The sequence below is a fragment of the Brachyhypopomus gauderio genome, chromosome 8 (assembly GCF_052324685.1).
Source record: "Brachyhypopomus gauderio isolate BG-103 chromosome 8, BGAUD_0.2, whole genome shotgun sequence".
NCBI classification, from domain to species: domain Eukaryota; kingdom Metazoa; phylum Chordata; class Actinopteri; order Gymnotiformes; family Hypopomidae; genus Brachyhypopomus; species Brachyhypopomus gauderio.
Window position 1 is genome coordinate 7405732 of NC_135218.1, and position 23029 is coordinate 7428760.

The 23029-nt window shown below is 46.4% G+C and overlaps 1 protein-coding gene and 1 long non-coding RNA gene across 5 annotated transcripts in view; one reads left to right on the plus strand and one right to left on the minus strand.

Moving 5' to 3' along the window:
- LOC143521347 (uncharacterized) overlaps positions 1–23029 on the plus strand; it is a 62278-nt gene that overhangs the window by 15077 nt on the left and 24172 nt on the right. The window lies entirely within an intron of this gene.
- gli1 (GLI family zinc finger 1) overlaps positions 1–23029 on the minus strand; it is a 40396-nt gene that overhangs the window by 10620 nt on the left and 6747 nt on the right. For 2 of the 3 annotated variants that reach the window (XM_077014112.1, XM_077014110.1), the window contains exon 2: positions 1162–1265. In XM_077014112.1, the coding sequence (XP_076870227.1) occupies positions 1162–1232 (71 nt within the window). In that variant the 5' untranslated portion in view covers positions 1233–1265. Of the gene's footprint in view, positions 1–1161; positions 1266–2661; positions 3849–23029 lie in introns of those variants that run through there. The other variant, XM_077014111.1, reaches the window with a different exon arrangement.

The following is a 23029-nucleotide window of genomic DNA, read 5'->3' on the forward strand; positions in this document are numbered from 1 at the left end:
GTTAGCATGCGCTGCACTGCTCATAGTGTTGTAACAACTGCAACTCATAGTGTTGTAACAACCATAACTCCAGTCTTTCTATCAGCAAAGCTACTTATAGTTTTGTAACAAATGTGACCATTAGCCACCAAGATGTTTCCATCAGCTGTGAAGCTGTTGTAACGTCTGTATTCTTATCCTTTCAACGAGCTCTGCTGTTCATAGTTACGTTTCTTCACACAACCCTTACATCTCCAATAATGTCTGTTCAGATGAGGAGCATTAGCTAGACTGCTTCTGTACTGGGTGCTGAGTTCCATTGGCAGTACGCTGGTGGTACACTGGCGGTACACTGGTGATACACTGGTAGTACACTGGCGATACACTGGTGGTACACTGGTAGTACACTGGTGGTACACTGGTAGTACACTGGTGGTACACTGGTGGTACACTTGTGGTACACTGGTAGTACACTGGTGGTACACTGGTAGTACACTGGCGGTACACTGGTGGTACACTGGTGGTACACTGGTAGTACACTGGTGGTACACTGGTGGTACACTTGTAGTACACTGGTGGTACACTGGTAGTACACTGGTGGTACACTGGTGGTACACTGGTGGTACACTTGTGGTACACTGGTAGTACACTGGTGGTACACTGGTAGTACACTGGTGGTACACTTGTGGTACACTGGTGGTACACTGGTAGTACACTGGTGGTACACTGGTGGTACACTTGTAGTACACTGGTAGTACACTGGTAGTACACTGGTGGTACACTGGTAGTACACTGGTAGTACACAGGTGGTACACTGGTAGTACACTGGTAGTACACTGGTGGTACACTGGTAGTACACTGGTAGTACACTGGTGGTACACTGGTGGTACACTGGTAGTACACTGGTGGTACACTGGTAGTACACTGGTAGTACACTGGTGGTACACTGGTAGTACACTGGTGGTACACTGGTGGTACACTGGTAGTACACTGGTGGTACACTTGTAGTACACTGGTGGTACACTGGTAGTACACTGGTAGTACACTGGTAGTACACTTGTGGTACACTGGTAGTACACTGGTGGTACACTGGTAGCACACTGGTAGTACACTGGTAGTACACTTGTGGTACACTGGTAGTACACTGGTGGTACACTGGTAGTGCATCATGACTCATCTCACCCTTTGCTTGGCTGATTGGCAGTGGTGTTGTAGTGATGCAGCCCCTGGTGTGGCTGCATGTCCACGGACATCGAGAGCCCCCCTCGCTCTGCACACGCAAGGCCCTGTAAAGACACACGCACGATCACTATCAGCACTGGGGAAAAACAAGGACCTGCAGTCACGGCACGAGTGTTGTTCACCACAAACGCCAAGCGTGCTATAATCTCGCTTGTTATTTGTGTTGTAGCACTGTGCAAATGATCTCAGTCACTCCTCAGGGGAATCCGGGGAGGTGCACAGCTGATCATTTATCAGTCTGAAACTTGTCACGATTGATTTTGTAGGAGGAATAGCCACACCCCAGCTACGGGACCGTTTGGCATTGGAAATATCTCGGAAAAGTGATATTTTTCTTGAATCTAATTTTAAGTTTTGAAATTGTATTAAAAGTAAAAAAGGGACAACAAGACATCACTCATCCAGGAGTGTACAGAGAGAGAGACAGGCAGAGAGACAGGCAGACAGAGAGAGACAGAGAAAAAGAAACAGAGCGAGAGAGACAGAGAGAATATGTGTGTGGGGGTGGATTTGAGGTGCAGATCTCATAACATGTGTTAACGAGTTAGATACAGTAAATAAGAACAGCTGAACAAAATACCATAGATTGGGGTGGGATCTCTCTCTCTCTCTCTCTCTCTCTCTCTCCAGAGAAACAGGATTTGCCTACTAGAGACCAATTGTGTGTGCGTGTGTGTATGTGTGTGAGTGTGTGCGTGTGGCGGGACAGGTGTTAATGGCTTTCTGACAAAATCCAATTCATGACATATGGCAGGTGTATGTCAACAAGGGATCACTTGGGATCAAGAAAGAGAATTTGGTGATTGGTTAAATCTTTAAAGCATGTGAAACTTTGTATGTGTCACATTATATACAGCAGTTAAGAGCATAGCTCAGTGTGTTTAGGTCTACATAAAAAGCAGGACATGATCAAGTAGGGCAGGAGAGCACAGAACCTATCTGTGATGGCGGAGGAGGCTGGAGTGGGCGTGTGGAAAAAATGAAAGCATGGGTTTGAATTGGAAATGTGTTCTGCCTGTGATTTTGAGGCAAAGCTTGTGTGTGTGTGTGTGTGTGTGTGTGTGCGTGTGTGTGTGTGTTTGTGTGTGTGAGTGCACACTGTGCTTTTACAGGTGCAGCTGTATCCTGCCATGCTTGAACTGCCTCAGTGATATATAAAAATATATAAAACAAATATAAAAATTTTGCACATCTAAATATCATGCCTGTGCCCAGCTTCCCCCCGTTGTGAATGAGACTGGACACATTTACTTTACCTAAAGTAAACAAACCCTAACCCTAACTAACCCCAGCCCTATGTAACCCTAACACTAACCCTAACTTTTACCCTACCCTATCTCTAACCCTACCATAACCCCAACCCAACCCAACCCTACCCTAATCCTAACCCTAGCTCCTCCATTATATGTATTACATTAAGACTGAACACATTTACATTACCACTCAGCGTAAAGATGTAACAGTTGTCAGGGCCTTGCTGCTCCTGTATTATATTTGTAAGTAGGTATTTAGGGAAGAGAAGGTGAAGAAGCACAGACTGCAGAGTAGAGAGGTACCGCCTTCTCCTCTCATCTCCTCTCTTCTCCTCTCATCGCCTCTCTTCTCCTCTCGCCTCCTCTCATTTCCTCTCTCTCCTCTCTTCTCCTCTCATCTCCTCTCCTCTCATCGCCTCTCATATCCTCTCATCTCCTCCCTTCTCCTCTCCTCTCATCTCATCTCCTCTCTTCTCCTCTCATCTCATCTCCTCTTCTCTTCTTCTCTCATCTCCTCTCGTCTCTTCTCCTCTCATCTCATCTCCTCTTCTCTTCTCCTCTCTTCTCCTCTTGTCTCTTCTCCTCTCGTCGCCTCTTTTCTCCTCTCTTCTCTTCTCATCGCCTCTCGTCTCCTCTCTTCTCGTCTCCTCTCATATCCTCTCATCTCCTCTCTTCTCCTCTCGTCTTCTTTCATCTCCTCTCTTCTCATCTCCTCTTCTCTTCTCCTCTCTTCTCTTCTCCAATCTCCTCTCATCTCCTCTCGTCTCTTCTCCTCTCATTTCATCTCATCTTTTCTCCTCTTATCTCCTCTCTTCTCTTCTCCTCTCGTCTCTTCTCCTCTCATCTCTTCTCTTCTCGTCTCCTCTTATCTCCTCTCATCTCCTCTCTTCTCCTTTCATCTCCTCTCTTCTCCTCTCATCTCCCAGCTCCATACAGTCCTACAAACTAAAGCTACCAGGCCATACTTCATCTGTCCGTCAGCACAATCCATGCAGTGCATTTCTGAGCATTTCCGTGACAACTCCGTCATTAAACCCAATCAGCTTCACACACCGTAACTGCTAGAGACGCAGCAGGTGTCCAGGGCTGCACTGTTAACACTCCTCCCAGTTCTGCCTCACTCAAATACCTAAGACAGCTACTGTTCCTGCAGAGCGACCACAACATGACGGAGAGGACAGTCACACCGAGGCGGCTCTGGGTTCAACGGCTGCTCTCTCAGACACGTAACTGCAGCAACGGTTAAGTCTGCGTTTATTACTCGAACGTTTCTGTGACCGTGCTTTGCTTTCATCCTCCTGTGGTCAGGCATCCACTCCCCACTCTTCTTCTCCTCCGTGCTCCCCTTCACACCCCTGCCCTGTCGCCCCGTACCGCCCCCACGGCCTGGGCCACGGTGCAAACGTCCCTAGCACACGAGCAGGCTCCATGTCAGGAGAGAGGACTCTGAAACAAGCCACAGGGCTGGATGTCCTCGCCTGGAAGAACCTCCCCCTTCCTATTTCTCCTCCTTCTTGGCTGACTGCTCCGAGTGCTCTCTGCCCAACCCCCACTCCCCCCCCCCCCCCACTCCCCGCCCCCCCCCCCCTCCCTCCCTCAGCCCGCACACGCTGGCAGAGTGGTGTTGAGGTGGGTTCTCTGGCTGTTATGAGCTGGAGTGGATATAATGGCAAAGAGAGAGAGATGGAAAGAGAGAGAAAGGGAGGGAAAGAGAGAGATGGAGAGAGACAGAGAGGGAAAGGGAGAGATAGAGAGATAGGGAGAATTGGCAAACCACAGCAAATTCAACGTTTCCTCCCCCTCTTTCATTCTCCGTCTTTTTCCATACTTTACAAGGATAAAAAAACGTTGTTTTTCTTCAATGGTAAACTTTGTTTTTCAATTCTGCCATTGTTTTTATAATACTCATCCCGTCCTGCTCTGTCACTACCCCCACCACCCCCACCTACCCAAAATTAGGCAACCCCTCAAATTCTTCAGCGTCAATGACCTCAAAGAAATCTTGGCGCATGTGAAAACTCCATTTTTGTTTACACCAAAGTAACGCCAAACCAAGTTTGTAGTGTAGGGAGGATTTAGTACCGCACTAGAATTAGTGAAACAAACATTTGTTTATCAGCACCTTTCACGAGCAGGAACCTCTGTCAGCAAAAGACCTCTCAGCTTTTGAGTACACAGTCTTTGAGTGACTGATGAAAGTGTGTTTGAGACACCAAAGGAAAGAGATTGAGAGAGAGATTGAGAGAGAGAGAGAGAGAGAGAGAGAGAGAGAGAGAGAGTAAGAGATGTTGTGGGAGTTGAAGAAAAATGTTTCTTATCATGTCAGCAACCATCGTGATGGGAACTCTAAAAAGTTGTGAAGAAAATAATCTGAATGTTTCTTTCTTTCTGTCTCTCTCTGTCACTCCTTCTATGTTTCTCTCTCTCATTTTCCCATTACCCCGCGCAATGCATACCTGTGGTTTCCTGTCAGCCTCCTTTCCTACCCCTACCCCTTCACCTCACCTCACAACACACACACACACACACACACACACACACACACACACACACACACACACACACACACACACACACACACACACACACAAACACTCACATTTTCTCTCCATCTCTGATTTTTCCTCCTCACCTCGCTCTCTACTGAATAATCCACTATTCCTAACCCTCCTCTTCTCTTTGTTTTGTCTTTCACTCTATCGCTCTCTCTCTTTGTCTCCCTCTCTTGTGTCCTGGGTCTGTTTTAAGTGAAGACGTTTCTTCTCTGCTTCCCACTAAGGATCCGTTGTGTCCTCCAGACTGTTGAGATCTTCCAGGGTACAGTATCAGGTTATTAATGTGCCTGAACCACAGATATTTCTTTGAACACCGTGTAAAGGGGGAGGGGTAGGAAAGGAGTGAGAGAGACAGAGAGCATGCCAGAGAGAGAGAGAGAGAGAGAGAGAGAGAGAGAGAGAGAGAGAGAGAGAAGGATGGGGCAGAAGAGGAGGAGGGGAAACATCTCCACCAAAAGGCTGAGAGGCACAGCTGGGATCCAGCTGCAGTGGCTAATGCCTCACACACACACACACACACACGTGCGTGCACACACACACACACACACACACACACCCACTCACACAAACATACAAACAACCACACACACGCACAGACGCACACACAGATACTTGTGCTTTCTTAAATTCTCGCTCTCTTCACCACAAGGTCAGATCTTTCACTGAACTATTCACTCTAACTTTAAGCCTTACACACACACATACAAACACACACACCCACACACACATGTGCACACAATCCCATATGATCTTGCTATTCTGAGCAGTCAAACCCAGAATAGCAATTCCAAAACCCTTTAATAACCCCTGAAGTTGACCACAAAGATTTTATATAAAATAATAATCGCAGTAATGATGGGTGGCCCACACAACAACAACACGTGTGTGTGTGTGTGTCTGGTGCACTGTGCCTCTCTACTTTTACTGTAAATACCGCAGAAGAGCAGATAAGAGGGACGCCAGAGAAGGAGGGAGTGAAAAAGAAAGAGAGAGGAGAAAGAAGAGAAGAGACAGGAAATGAGTGAAAGAGAAGAGTGAGAGGAGGGGAGAGACAGAAGAAGAAAGAGAGGAGGAGAGAGAAGAGAGAGAAAGGAGGAGAGAGAGATATGAGGAGGAGAGAGAATGAGAGAAAGAGAGGAAGAGAGAGTAGAGGTGAGAGTGAAAGAGAGAGATCAGCGAGAGGAGGAGGAAAGAAGAGGAGAGAGGAGAGAGTGGAGGAGAGGAGGAATATAGTTTGATGAGAGGGGAGTGGGAGGTGCAGCTGAGAGGAGAGAGAGAGAGAGAGAGAGAGAGGAGTTGAAGAGAGAAAAGAATAAATGAGGTAGACTATAAGGGTAGAGGTAGAAACATGCCTGGCCTCTGGAGGACGGACCACCAGGGAAACTCTGAAGGACCTTCCATTTTCAAACGGGCTTTATGGCCACATGCTGGGGGTGCTACTGTACACAGACCACACAGCGGATCTGGGACGTCCTGCTGGGATCATGTGTCTGTGTGTCACGGCAGCTGACATACAGTAGGCTGTATGTTTAATCCTATTTTTCAGAAGTATCAGGAAGACAATAGTGCTTCCTACCTACACTGGTTTCTTATTCGGGATCATCTAGCACAGCAGATCTCTTCGAAGACTGTCAAGGGTGTGATGCTTTCTAACAAGAATATATATTGCATGGAAAAGTTAAAGTAGTGTGGTTACTCCCTTCACCCATGGTCTCTCCCAAAAGCAAGTCACTGGTCATTTATAAAACATGTACATATCTTAACACCCCTCAAAAAATCAGTTCTCTCCATTTGAAGTTCATGTTATTAGACTCAGAGACACTTCTTTGGTTCTGTGACGTGTGATCAGGCTTTGCAATCTCTGTTAAATCTCATTCCCCCATCTTCCATTCTGTAGCTCTCAAATCACCTGTCTGGACTTGCTCTGAGCACCATAATTGTCTTTGTGACTGTGGTGGAGTTTGACAGATATGAGTCAGGGCTTTGGTTGTACTCATTCTACACTGTCTGAACATCAGCTCTCTCTCTCTCTCTCTCTCTCTCTCTATCTATCTATCTATATCTCTCCCTCTCTCCTTCGCGCACGCTCTCTCTCTTTTAACATCTCTCCCTTTTCTCTTTCTCCTCTTCTAGATTTTCTCATGGCTAAAAAAAAAAAGTTTGTCGGCACTCTGGTGGAGTGAGTGGCTCTGTCCTCAGGAATTGTGGGAATTGTAGTCTTCCTCTCTCTCTTTCCAGGCTAAATGGCAGCCTCAGGCTGGCAGGAGCTGGACCTGCTCATTCAGTTGCCTTCAGCGTGAGAGAAGGCAGCAACAGCACTGCCATTTATATCACAGAGTGGCAGAAAATTACCTCTGCATCCCGCAGCACAGAGATGAGCAGGGTGGGGGTGTGGGTGGGGGTGTGGGTGTGGGTGGGGGGGGGGGGGGGGGGTGAGTCATTCCTCTGCTTGGCTGGAGCCTGGGCAGCGGAGAGTGCTCGTGTGTGGCCTCAACGGCTGCTGCACCCTCGCTCACGCGCACCTCTCCGAACGATTCACACTGATCGTATTACACACTCACGCACACACACACACACACACACACATTCGCGAACACATGCAGAGAACTAAACTGTGCACTTAATTGCTCTCAACACCCAGCAGTGTAACAGACTCTGCAGCTTTATTAACGTCTTCATAAATAGAGCCGGACTACCTCGCTAAGACAGAGCAGGTAGCAGTAGGTTTATCGGAGGTCTCCTCATTCAGGGTGATGCCAAATGCTTGTAATCACACCTCATTTGTTAACTAAATGCTTATTAAATTTATGAAATTTACTTTTCTACATTTCCATCAGAGGAAAAGGTGAAAAGTGTTTGTCATCAGCTGTGTGGTGCATGTCAACAAAAAAAAAAGACAAAACAGAAGAGAACAAAAAATATCTAGAAAAAATAAATAAGTAAATAAATAAGTAAATAAATAAGTAAATAAATACATTTGAATGTAAAAGTGCCAGTCGTGAGTATGACACTGCATGTGTGTGGGAGTGTGTGTGTGTGGCAGTGTGTGTGTGTGTGTGTGTGTGTGGGAAAGTGTGTTTGTGGCTGTGTGTATGTGTGTGTGTGTGTGTCAGACCCCCTGCATTCCTGACAGTCTTCTGCCTATAATCTGAATCATGGTGAGTGGGAGAACATGACTGGAGGTCGGGTGAGGAGCACAGCGCTTGGGCCGTCGGACCGATCAGACAGGCAGAGCGGCAGAGAAGCGCTCCCTCCATCCACAACTGGATGAGCTCTCTCATAGAGCATGTTTAACTGCCATAGAGGATGTGTAGCTGCTCTACCATAGAGCATGTTTGACTGCTCTACCATAGAGGATGTGTAGCTGCTCTACCATAAAGCATGCTTAACTGTTCTACCATAGAGGTTGTGTAGCTGGTCTACCATAGAGCACGTTTAACTGTTCTACCATAGAGGATGTGTAGCTGCTCTACCATAGAGCATGTTTGACTGCTCTACCATAGAGGATGTGTAGCTGCTCTCATAGAGCACGTTTAACTGCTCTACCATAGAGGTTGTGTAGCTGCTCTACCATAGAGCATGTTTAACTGTTCTACCATAGAGGATGTGTAGCTGCTCTACCATAGAGCACGGTTAACTGCTCTACCATAGAGGATGTGTAGCTGCTCTACCATAGAGCATGTTTGACTGCTCTACCATAGAGGATGTGTAGCTGCTCTACCATAAAGCATGCTTAACTGTTCTACCATAGAGGTTGTGTAGCTGGTCTACCATAGAGCACGTTTAACTGTTCTACCATAGAGGATGTGTAGCTGCTCTACCATAGAGCACGTTTAACTGCTCTACCATAGAGGATGTGTAGCTGCTCTCATAGAGCACGTTTGACTGCTCTACCATAGAGGATGTGTAGCTGCTCTACCATAAAGCATGCTTAACTGTTCTACCATAGAGGTTGTGTAGCTGGTCTACCATAGAGCACGTTTAACTGTTCTACCATAGAGGATGTGTAGCTGCTCTACCATAGAGCACGTTTAACTGCTCTACCATAGAGGATGTGTAGCTGCTCTCATAGAGCACGTTTAACTGCTCTACCATAGAGGTTGTGTAGCTGCTCTACCATAGAGCATGTTTAACTGTTCTACCATAGAGGATGTGTAGCTGCTCTACCATAGAGCACGGTTAACTGCTCTACCATAGAGGATGTGTAGCTGCTCTCATAGAGCACGTTTAACTGCTCTACCATAGAGGTTGTATAGCTGCTCTACCATAGAGCATGTTTAACTGCTCTACCATAGAGCACGTTTAACTGCTCTACCGTAGAGCACATGTAACTGCTCTACCATAGAGCATGTGCACTACTAGCACAACAAAGGAATGGAAGAAAACACATCAGTCTCCCTTCCACTCTGTGGCCGTCTATCTTCATCAGTATTTGCTTACTAATATGGTAATATTTACTAGTTTAAATGTTTTGCTTCAATTTCTCATTCTCTCTGTCTCTCTTTTTGTCTCTCTCCCTTTCTCTCTCTCTGACGTACACATCAGACATTCCAGCTCAACATTTTTTTAACATGGCCCTTGGCTTCCATTTCTACCAGCAGGTTACATTCTCTGCAAAAGTCAAAATGGCAAATGTTCTCCTGTGTGGCACAGCATTAATTAAATTTTTATAATGCAAAGTAAAATCTGACACAAAAAAATCTAGGACACTAGGAACTAGGAAAAAAAAGAATTGCAGAATGAAACATTCCTAATGTTTAATATCGAGGACATAGTTACAATAGTTACAAATCTTATTTTAATATACAGACCTAGGTTTTTCATGTTTTTGTGTAAAGACATTTTATCTTCACTTTTTCCACAGCATTTATGATTGCAAAATTTCTTTCTTTGTTTACTTATTTATTCATTTGTTTCTCTGAATTCTCCCCCTCTCGACTGCTATATCGACAGCTCATCGCGGTATTTGCACCACTGCGCTAACCCAGCTCACTCCGCGGTGTCGTTCACTAACTCTCCGGCTGCAGGGCTGCGTGGGGCACTTGTACCATGAGCTCGCAGGGCGAGACCCAAGTTGAACCGCTCTTGTGTTTTGAACTAGACCCGTCTCTTTGGGTCAGCAGCTACCTCTTCTCCTTTCACTTTAGACTTGAGAGAGGGATACAAAGACCTGCCTTCTACCCCTCTAAATTGCACTTATTCTCTCTCTCATTCTCTCTCTCCCTCTCTCTAAGTCATGCTTCAGACATAAAGAAGGGGCAAGGATCGTGGAGAGGAGTGTAGAGGCTAAACTCTCTCCCCTACCTGAAGAGGGGCAAACTCTGAAACGTTTATGACAAGGAGCAGTGGGGAGAAAGAGAAAGGAAAGAGAGGGAGTAAAAGAGAGGAAGGAGAGAAAGGAAAGGCTCTCGTGTCTGAGAGAGCAGGTCTGCTGAGAGCCGTGCTGTAGGGCTCTTGGGAAGTTTGTCTTGTAATTGAGTCAATTGTTGACCTCCTGTTCATTCTGCCAGACTCCTCCGAGGGGCTCGGCCTCCGGAATAATGAATGTCCCCCCATCCCTCTATCCCGAGCCCTCCTCTCCCTTCCTCTCCTCCGTTGTTTCGGAGTGATTGTGCAGCGACTCAAAGGCCGTGATTTAGGGGGGTAGCCGTACAACCTTTTCACTCCCTCTCTCCTCCTTTCGCATTCTCTCTATTCTCATTATTCCCTTTCTTCGCTCCGTGAGATGAATTCTAATCGCCCACTCCTCCCTACAATCGCTCCACATTCCCTCCCCTTCGACCTCCCCCAAACCCTTTCAGTCTGCTTTATTACCCAACTGTACACCTCTCTGCGTCCCCGTCCCGTCTGCCGCACCGGTCACCTTCCACGTCTCTGCGCTCTCCTCCCAAAGACACCCAAGCCTGGGCTCCACATCCAAGCCAAACAAAACCAGACCCAACTCGACAGGTGACGTCCAGCATCTTTTAAGCACCCACGGTGTCGGATCAGTTCCTGCAGCGTGTCTGCATGTACTTACCCGCAAGTTGGTTGGATTTGCAAAAATGTCATCGGCAGCACGCATTCTTATAGTCATCTCACACTTCATAAGTCTGAACCGATCCATCTTCAACACATCATCCGGGCATCACTCTAATACCTGTGTGTTAATGAGGATGTTTGCCCAGAGGGGAGACGCAGGCAGTTGAGCACTCCGTGAAACTCAGTCTAAATGATGCTGTAGCCGGTGAGAAAAAAAAAATGAGATGACTTCATTGATCTTCTCTTTCCACAGTCTGCCTGTTTGTCTGAGAGCTTTGGCCTTCAGCCCTACTGTGAGCAAGTCGTGAGTGAACTACAAAGACTGTTTCCTTCAGCTGAACTGCAGTACAAAAGAAATGAGGCTCTGATTTTTCTTGCTTCTGGGCATCACTAACACTATTCTGGGATGTAATAACCTGAGTAGTCCACATAATACAATATGCATATTATATATAATGACAGTATTCAACTATTAAATAGAAATGAGGTATTTGGTGCTTCCATAACCATTTGTGATATTTTATTAAATATTTTCATTTGGCATTTGTTTTACTTAACAGTCCACGTCCATCTTTCTCTGTACTGTACGGACTATTTACTTTCCTTGATATGACCTCACAAGACCCTTAATCACAAGGACTTGAGTTCAGTCTTAACACTCCCACCTGTTTGCTGAATACATACCCCAGGTGAACTCTGCTCTATATATTGACAGTTGCACCTTGCAGACATGTCAGAGCTGTTTCGAGTACCATAACTACACATCACATTTTAAAGATGCACGCTGTCCGATTATGTCCTGGTGGCATCATAGCTGAGCTGTGTGTGTGTGTGTGTGTGTGTGTGTGTGTGTCTGAACCTCCGCGGGCCTGAACCTCCACGGGTCTGAACCTCCGCGGGTCTGGCAAGATCGCCGCTCTCGCGCTTTGTCCCTGTTTCCTGTCCTCCGCAGTGCGTCTCCTCTCCTCTAGTGTTTGTTAGGAAATCCTGAGTAAACCGAGCCTGTTTGTTCTTGCTTTGTCAACGAGCTGTTTTTATAGACCGCCACTGTTGACAATCCCACCACTTCTGTTGGCCTCTTGCAAGCTGGATAACACTGTGCAAATATGTGCGTGTACACACTCGCAATCTCTGAAACACCCAGCGGAAGCACACACACCACACACACACCACCCGCACGCACACACACACACACACACACACACACACACACACACACACACACACACACACACACACACTCAAGTGCACATCTTTCCTAACGAACAAGGCATCAGCACCAGGACAGCACATGCTAACCACTTTAACAACTTAGTCAAGTTCATTGACTATTTAGAAAAAAATACTTAAAGGTTCAATTTTATAATTATTTTCAGAACTACTTTAATTTTACATTATTTTTTATCAAGTAATTGAGATTTTAAGGGTGAATATTTACACTCACGTTATTGAGTTCATGAATTTACTTAAATTAACCTGACTTTACTTTTAATTTAATTTGATTGACATATGTAATAATTCAAACAAGTCACTAAATCGATGTCTTGAGTTAGTCTTGTCCAGTATTCAAAATACTGGTGTATATATATATATATTTTTATTTTTCAGTCATCAGGAAAAGCCGATGTAAAAACAAAAACATCTACAGCAAGGCTCCAAAGTCAGAATCCATTACCAAGAGATGCTTTTATTTCATCATTAATGAGAACTTTATCCATTTTAATCCTATGATATTTATATTTTAAGAATACACATAAAACAGACAAATTATTGTGAAATCACGAACCTGTTTAATCTTTTAATTTGTTTTATTTTTCATCATTGATGCCATGTAGTCTAAATTCTACAGAAATGGTAATATGTGTTATTTTTTGTGGTCTGTCCTTTATATTTATATTTGCTATAACCTATGCTTTCACTTTGAAAAAAAGATTTCTGTTGAATTTTTTTTCTACCTGTTTTCAGCTTTCTCATAGGAGCTTAAACAGTCTCATTCTACTCATGACTGCTACACATCTACTGCCCTGTTCTACAGCCTTTGGTAGTGGAGTTAGTCTTTAGGACCCTTGGTCTTTGGGTTAGTTGGTCTATGGGACCCTTGGTCTTGGTCTTTGGGTTAGTTGGTCTATGAGACCCTTGGTCTTTGGGTTACTTGGTCGGGGCAGTCATGGTCCTGTGGTAAGGAACTGGTCTTGTGACCGGAGGGTCGTGGGTTCGATTCCCAGACCTGAGGCCATGACTGAGGTGCCCTTGAGCAAGGCCCCTAACCCCAACTGCTCCCCGAGCGCCGGGCTAGGGCTGCCCACCGCTCTGGGCATGTGTGATCCACAGCCCCCTAGTAATCACTAGTGTGTGTGTGTGTGTGTATTCTAACTACACAGATGGGTAAATGCGGAGGACAAATTTCGATTGTGGTGAAAAATCTCAATTGAAATAAATATGGCACATGTCATTTAATTTGTGCTACTTGGTTATAGGACCATTGGTCTTTGGGCTACTTGGTCTTTAGGATCCTTTGTCTTTGAGAACCTTAGTTTTTAGGAGCCTTGGTCTTTAGTACCTTTGATCTTTGAGAACTTTGGTCTTTAGCACCCATGGTCTTCAGGGCCCTTGGTACCAGGCCAAATGGATAGGTTTTACAGTAGGAGCTGTGTCGTCACTGCACTTCTCACATGCAGCGCTCGGGGAGTGTGAAAATGAACAACTCAGAGGATCTCACTTGTTACTAACAGTGGGAAGTGTTGATGATAAGACTGTAGATTATGGAAAGACAAACATGTATTGGGGCATGTAGCTTTTCCATAAAGGATTTTAGTTGTCAGTGGTGAAAATCATTGCTGAAAACTGTTTCATTGAGGAAACTGAGATACAATAATCAGAAAAGCAAGAACATCGGTCTAAATTCTAGTCTACAGACTAAAGGATCGAATGGAATGGTTGATTGAAGTGACTGGTGTTGTATCACAGGTAGAGAGCTGTTTTATATTGATGTCTGGACTGTGTGTGTGTGTGTGTGTGTGTGGGTGTGGTGCAGGGGGCCAGTCTGAAGCAGCTGGCCATTAGTAGCTCTTTATCCCAGACAGTCAGTCCTCATTCAGCTTAACGCAGGCAGATCATGGATGTCGGTGGGGGGCACAGCGAAGCTGTTGCTCACCCCTTCCTGGAAGTGAGCCCTGCTACCACTTCTTCCACACGTCGTTTCACCCCCCTGTCCATTCACCCCCCCTGGTTCACTGTCTCTCCCTCTCTTGCCCGGGCCTGGTCACAGACCCATGACAATGGCCAGGCCACAACAGTACCTTCCCTTTGTGTATTAGAGGACAATGTGGATGTCACACTACTGCTATAAATGCTTCCTCTTCACCCTGGGAGGAGTGTGTGTATGCGTGTGTGTCCGTGTGCATGGTCACTACTAAATGGGTCATTACCATGAGAAGGTGGAACAGTAAGAGTGTGATAATGACATCTGCAGGGTATCTGGCTTCTGGCTCTCAGCACTGTGAATGCCATCATAACATACTGTCAAACATTTATGTTCATTATTTCATTTCCTAAAATAACTGGTCCCCTCATACTCGGAAGGAGAACTGTATCAAATGAAATGCAGTCATGTCTCATTTCAAGTCATGCCTAAACCTGATTTACAACATTGTTATTAATAAGTGATATTGTTTAGCAGGGCAATCCCATACAAATGATTTCCATGTCCGTTGAGACTTGTGAGGCAAACCAGGAGACTCAGATATGAAAGTATATCATGTAACTGTGGGCTCTGTAGTGAAGGTGTAGTACAGAGGGACAGTAAAGGTGTAGTACAGAGGAACAGTGGGAAGGTGTAGTACAGATGAACAGTGAAGGTGTAGTATAGAAGTAGAGTGAAGGTGTAGTACAGAGGAACAGTGAAGGTGTACTATAGAGGGACATTGAAGGTGTAGTATAGAGGAACAGTGAAGGTGTAGTATAGAAGAAGATTGAAGGTGTAGTACAGAGGAACGGTGAAGGTGTAGTACAGAGGAACATTGAAGGTGTAGTACAGAGGAAGTGAAGGTGAAGTACAGAGTAAGAGTGAAGGTGAAGTACAGAGGAAGAGTGAAGGTGTAGTACAGAGGAACAGTAAAGGTGTAGTACAGAGGAAGAGTGAAGGTGTAGTGCAGAGGAACAGTGAAGGTGTAGTACAGAGGAACATTGAAGGTGTAGTACAGAGGAAGTGAAGGTGTAGTACAGAGGAAGAGTGAAGGTGAAGTACAGAGGAACAGTGAAGGTGTAGTACAGAGGAAGAGTGAAGGTGTAGCATAGAGGAAGAGTGAAGATGTAGTACAGAGGAAGTGAAGGTGAAGTACAGAGGAACAGTGAAGGTGTAGTACAGAGGAAGTGAAGGTGTAGTACAGAGGAAGTGAAGGTGTAGTACAGAGGAAGTGAAGGTGTAGTATAGAGGAACAGTGAAGGTGTAGTACAGAGGAACAGATAATGTGTACTATAGAGGGATAGTGAAGGTGTAGTACAGAGGAACAGTGAAGGTGTAGTACAGGGGGACACTGAAGGTGTAGTATAGAGGAACAGTGAAGGTGTAGTATAGAAGAAGAGTGAAGATGTAGTACAGAGGAAGAGTGAAGGTGTAGTACAGAGGAAGAGTGAAGGTGTAGTATAGAAGAAGAGTGAAGGTGTAGTATAGAGGAACAGTGAAGGTGTAGTATAGAAGAAGAGTGAAGGTATAGTACAGATGAACAGTGAAGGTGTAGTACGGCCCATGTAAATACACACCCACGTAATCTGAAATGGTGTGAGAATGTCTAATTTCAGCAGGATTTGAGCTGAGAATTCTAGATCAGCACATGTGATAATTTGACTGAGCGAGAGGAAAAGGGCTCTAACGCTTATTCTTACTCTACCCTAACCCTAAATCCTAACCCTAACCCTCATGAGATCAGGAACCCCTAAACGAATAAGATCCTAAGAGCACTGAGGACATTAGCATTTTAACAGGCAGGCCAGGGGCCTGTCTAAGCCTGTCTCACTCACACACACACACACACACACACACACACACACACACACACACACACACACACACACACACACACACACACACACACATACACACACACACAGAGGCCCTGATCCGACAGCCTGCCTGTCTGGTTGCTAGACAATACACTTGGTTATGTGGGTTATGTAAAGACCCTTGTGCGCACAAAGCCACAGGGGCAGCAGTTTTGCTGCAAGCTCTTCAGCATCCGCTTCTTCCACACGGTCAGGGCCTCACACACACACACACACACACACACACACACACACACACACACACACACACACACACACACACACACACACACACACACACACACACACACACTGCTCTCAGCCATCACACACACTGGCCTGGCACACACTGCCCTCCCGCCTTTTCTCTCTCTCCATCTCCCCCTCTGTCCCTCCGTTTATGGAGGGATGGGTCAGGCGCGTATTCCTCTCTTCCCCCTCCTCTTCTCTACTTCAGCTCTGGGGTTAAAACAGCTGCCTTCTTGACCGGTGGACTGGGGTGTCTAGTACGCCTGGAGTGTGTGTGTGTGTGTGTGTGTGTGTGTGTGTGTGTGTGGGTGTGTTTAGTCCAGTCTGCCTCATGACTTCTCATGGGTCTAGGCAGAATTGGATGAGGCTTCAGGAAAAAAAACATCTCCAGCACGGACGTAGTTTTGGGGGGGGACGGGGGGAACATGTCCCCCCCCACTTTTTCAAAAGCCGGTTTTGGTCCCCCCCCAGTTTTTACAGTTAAAACCAAATATTTAAGTAGCGACGAAGTCATGTCCCCCCCACTTTTTAACGGTTAAAAAAACAATATCCAAATAGCGACAAATCTAGCACTAGGATCATGCAGCTCCGAGCCCCCCCTCCCCCCCCCCCCCCCCCCCCCCCCCCCCCCCCCCCCGCCCCCCCCCCCAACAATTTTTGTTCACAGCGCTCAACAATTTTCATTCACCCCCCCCGCTCAACAGTTCGCCACCCCAGGTTGTGTCCCCCCCACTTATGAAATCAGAACTACGTCCATGATCTCCAGGCTGTGTATGTGTGTGTGTGTGTGTGTGTGTGTGTGTGTGTGTGTGTGTGTGTGTGTATCTGTGTCAATCACACGGTGGTGAACCACACACCTCACAGCTTCAGCAAACACTCATGCTTATGAGGGCAGCCATCTCCAAAGATGAGCAAACAACAGTAAATAACCCCAGCATTACCACAGTGCGCACACACACACACACACACACACACACACACACACACACACACACACACACACACACACACACACACACACACAAAACCAGTGTGAACATCCCTTCCCTGATGTTCAGTGTAATCAACAAGAGCAACACACCTACACATTTTCTTGTACTGATTACTGATGTATTGGTTTGTCATCTGTTTGTCATATAGTCATATAGTTCCATGGGTGTGAATCAGGGAGCATGTGCATTAAGACCCTCACAGACGTGCTGTCCAAGAACAGGGCGGGGCATGCAGAGAGACTTTTACCCTTCACCCACATTCACATCATCACACACACACACACACACACACACACACACACACACACACACACACACACACACACACACACACACACACACACACACACACACACACACACACACACACACTCACTTTCTCGCACGCCTTCTCAGCCACCAGTGTCTGTGTAAATCTCTCTATGACAGACCATTATGTTCTGACAACATAATAGCTGTCGCTGGATACAGGTGTCTCAGCAGGGAGCTACTGCCCACACACACACACACACACACACACACACACACACACAAATCCCTCCCTGAGCAGCTGATCTGAACAGAGCTGCGTCTGCACTGGCTAGAGCGATTGGTTGAGACTCAGATTTCTAATTTTGTCACTCAGATGTCCAGGAACAAAGTAATTACATAAGATACAGAGCTACACTGCACAGTGGAGAGCCAGACTATGACCAATAGGTCGGGGGGGGGGGGGGGGGGGGGTGTACTGAAAGTTGCTAATTGATGTAACCCCGGAAAAAGAGTAGCTGGAGAGGTCTGAATACTCAACAAAATTGTTTAGTAATCTCCAATACTGCTGCTGCTTTATCACAATACACAAAAATGATGTGTCTCGCGCCACACCTCATTTAGGGGAGCCAGGGGGGGCGGGGGGGGGGGGGGGGGGGGGATGCCCTCCCTGCACCCCCTAGAAGTGTCACTGACACTGCATAGAGAGAGAGAGAGAGAGAGAGAGAGAGAGAGAGAGAGGAGAGAGAGAGAGAGAGAGAGAGAGAGAGAGAGAGAGAGAGAGAGAGAGAGGGAGACTTTCTGTGATTCCCGGATTCCTGCATGTGGTTGTTTACAGCACCTGAGCAGAGGTAAGAGAATAAATGCAGGCTCTGTGTGTGTGTGTGTTTATGTGTGTGTGTGTGTGTGTGTGTATGTATGTATGTGTGGAATGAGCCCACAAACCCCTCACCTCACTGTTTAATCAGGTGTGAACACACTAATCAGGTGTGAACACACCTTCCTCCCTGTCCACCTGGGGGAGACTCTCACCAGAACAATGGTCTTACAGTCATGGTACACAGCTCTGTTTCACACAGTTATGAGCATGACACACACAGCCATCCCCATATCAGATCACCCCATCTTAGCTGCATCAATCTTCTCAAAATACTTCACATTCAAATTACTTCTCACTACAGGCCTTAGTTCCCCTCATCATCTGGAACCCTTAATTTTCAAATGATTTCACCTTGAATCAGGTCTTATTCTACACCGTAGCTATTAAAGCCCCAACAGTTAAACTGACATAGGGTCAGTAGCTAAATGCTATATCTAATACACTTGGTTCCACCTCTGCATGGTATGTGGATGAAGTCCATGTTCACTGGAGCTGCCTGGGCCGATTGTCTCGGGCCATTTTGAGGGGGCCAGTCTCAGCAATCTTCCCCATAAAAAGCACACATGCACGGAGAGGTGGATCAAAGAACGAGTGCACATCCACATTTTCTCTTCCATAGGTTCCCTTATTCTTCTGCCCTCTCTGTTCTGCTGTGAGGCCTCTGAATCTGTTTGAACCTCTAGGACCTGTGTAGTGATTCTCTAGGCTTATACCTCTGTGTGGGGCTCTATCACTCCCCTCTCTCTCTCTCTCTCTCTCTCTCTCTCTCCTCTCTCTCTCTCTCTCTCTCTCTCACTCTCTCTCTCTCTCTATCACTCCCCTCTCTCTCTCTGTCACTCCCTCTCTCTCTGTCACTCTCCCCCCCCGCTCTCTCTGTCACTCTCTCTCTCTCTCTCTCTCTCTCTCTCTCTCTCTCTCTCTCTCTCTCTCTCTCTCTCTCTCTCTCTCTCTCCCTCTCTGCCACTCGCTCTCTCTCACGCTCCCACCAAACCCCTGACAGCAGGTGGACTTGGCTCCCGTGAACTCTCCTGACAGAAATGTTTAGAATGGGGGTAAATGGGGCAGTTGGGGCTGGGGGTGGCAACAGGAGATGGGGTGGGGGAGAAGGGGTCTTTGGGGAGGGGAGGAGAGGGGTTGCATTGGTGGGGGAGGAGAAATGGCTCAGAACCTGAAACAACAACAGCTGCAACTGTGGTCCTACCTAACCCAACGTAACCTAAACTAACCTAACCAGCTACAGCCCTGTTCCTACCTAACCCAACGTAACCTAAACTAACCTAACCTAACCAGCTACAGCCCTGTTCCTACCTAACCCAACCTAACCTAACCAGCTACAGCCCTGTTCCTACCTAACCCAACCTAACCTAACCAGCTACAGCCCTGTTCCTACCTAACCCAACGTAACCTAACCCAACCTAACCAGCTACAGCCCTATTCCTACCTAACCCAACCTAACCTAAACTAACCTAACCAGCTACAGCCTTGTTCCTACCTAACCCAACCTAACCTAAACTAACCTAACCAGCTACAGCCCTGTTCCTACCTAACCCAATCTAACCTAAACTAACCCAACCTAACCAGTTATAGTCTTGCTCTTACCTAACCCAACTTAACCTAACCAGCTACATCCCTGTTTCTACCTAACCCAACCTAACCTAACCAGCTACAGCCCTGTTTCTACCTAACCCAACCTAACCTAACCAGCTACAGCCCTGTTCCTACCTAACCCAACCCAACCTAACCAGCTACAGTCCTGTTCCTTCAGTGCAATTCATCCCACCTGCCTGAGAGAACCGAACTAGAACCTTCCCAATAAAGAGCCAGCATCTCCAGAGGATAAAAAACAGCTAAAGACAAATTTAGCACAATGGAACCATGAAAGTCATTCTATATTTATATAGCCAAGTGTTTCCATCTCATAATGGGAGCCATTATGAAAATAAGAAATCCATGAGGATTGTACACAGATGCACTGTGACATTCCAGGTTATATGGCTGCTTCGTCATGCCAGGCGTTCTCCTAAGCCAGCCCATCCCCAGCTCATGAAGAACATCCTTAGAGATCACTGCAGCTTGCAAAAAAATGCCTGAGCATTTAAACCATGTCCAATAAAAGCAGTAAATATGATGTGACCTGGCTGCCTTGAATCCATAAATACATATAAATAAATTCTCACACAAAAGAAAAATAAATCTTTCTGAAGTTCTGGTTTTATATCTTTAATATCCCATGAAGCATTAATAAGAGTAATAAAAATTAAGATGACATAGCATCTCTGTTCTCAGACAATGCCTTTCCCTTGTGGTTCTTTACAGGACTTTCATGAAAGGATTTTACTAGATGACATTAAAAAATAAATTTGGTGACAAGCTGAAAAATATCAACATGTTTTGAACTGGAGCAGTTTTTGTTTGTTTTTTAAAGTTTTACTAGCTTGTAAACTGCACCATCTTGTGCTGATAAAGGACCATTTCTACCTCAACCCAACTTCCACTTAAAAGCAAAATTACAAAACTGGCCTGAGATCAGTGTAAAGCTGCAACCTATAAAACTGTAGTTTGGAATTAGCTCCCCTGTACTTAAAATGAATTAGCGTCTGGATAGTATGTGTGGCTTGATTTGATCCTGCAGAAATGACCACTACTCTGTAGGAATTAGTGACACTGGTGATTTTGCCATCATGCTGGTTTGTTCCAAAAATGTAGTCCCCCCCTCCGCCTCTAAATACACACACACACACACACACACACACACACACACACACACACACACACACACAAACACACAAGTACCTTCCCCTAGCACTGGTGAATCACTCAGTAAAGGTGGAGAACAGAGTCCTCAGTGCCTACCACACCCCAGGCTGGAGGCCATGTTTGCAGGTTGACCGGAGAAAGAAATGAAGCTTTTCTGTCCATCTGGGCTCTATGGGGTCCCAACTCCTGAAGGCCACCAGCTCCAGGACTCAAGAACAGGAATCAACACCAGCGTCTGAGGAACCTGGCGTTTTTGCGCTTTTGAAGTCAAGCGATGCCCATCACACGATATGGTTTGCCTGAACAGAACAAAGTGAATACTGGGGAAACCCTCTGTTGTTGGTCGCATCCCTACAGCAGGGAAGATCGCGACGTGAAGATTCGCAGTGAGCGGAATGGAATGGTTTTGTATTGGCCCCGTTATCTAGTACAACAAACACCGGGAGTTCACAGGAACCGCCTCTCCATAGAAGCACGTGGCCCGGGGGGCGTGGACCTCCAGCCGGGCCACGCAGGACACGGTGGAGCAGTCGCAGGTAATTAACGAGTGCAGATATTACAGGCCTGAGGTTGAACTGCAGTTCAATGAAAAACAGATGCAAGACAGCCATAGGGTCACTCGTAGGGTCACACACACACACACACACACACACCCATGTGCACACATACACACATGCACACACTTACTTGCCAGAGAACAATAGCTTTGATAGCTTACAAGCCAACTCTTCACATCATATTAGTAGGCCTGAGGCAGAAGGCACACCCAGTGACAGAGACAGATCATATGACGTATAATACAGGACAGTCTTTCTATTGTGTTGAATGCGTTTAAAACTGTGCATGTTTGTGTTGAATGATACATACACAAACGTCCGTTTGTGAACCCACCTGCTCACACTTGGTGTTCACACTTTCACCTGCTGAACTGGTGCGTTTTTGGTGCCCGTGACGTCATAACCATATTGCTCCGGTCAACATAGTCTGAATGTACGCCAGATGTACAACACCCTGCATTTATCCACCTCATGAAACCTCTTCAACGCAACTGACATGTCTGTCTAGACCAAACCCAGACAGGAAAGGTTACGGCTAACATGTTTTAGACAGTATCAATGATTTTATTTTAATGAATGTCACTGTAAAAAGAGGGCTTGTGAAAACATCAACTTCCCCACATCATGTAGTACACCGGTCTACTAAGTAACTTTTATTTTTTTTAAAAACAGAAAGTAGTAATTTCTAAGAAGAATTCACGAAAGGACTTCTGATATCATGTGTGGAGATTAATTCTTATTTTCATTTTTTATTTCATGTTATTCTGGAACTATACAAGGCATTTTGGGTGTGCAGCTCCCGGTCCGAATGGACATAAATTTGATTGATTGTTGGTCCGTCCACCGTCAGACCCATCTGGGTCGCGGTGCCGTCACTCCGAGCTGCCCCTATAGCCGCTGCACCAACACATCCTCCATTTTAGATGCAGGCGGAACCGGAGAGGGGGAGATGCGGGTTCAGCCCTGTTTTTTCTCTTTCCCCCTCTCTCAAAACAAACAGAGCACGCTGGCACGGAGGCGCTCATAGCAGAGCCGGCCTTATCAGATCAGGAGCTCAGCCTGGAAGGCAGCCTGTCACTGGGCCCCACGCGCACCCCGGGCCCCACGCGCACACTGGGCCTGGAGCAGCTCACGCCACTGGGCCCCACGTACACCCCGGGCCCCACGCGCACCCTGGGCCTGGAGCAGCTCACGCCACTGGGCCCCACGTACACCCCGGGCCCCACGCGCACCCAGGGCCTGGAGCAGCTCACGC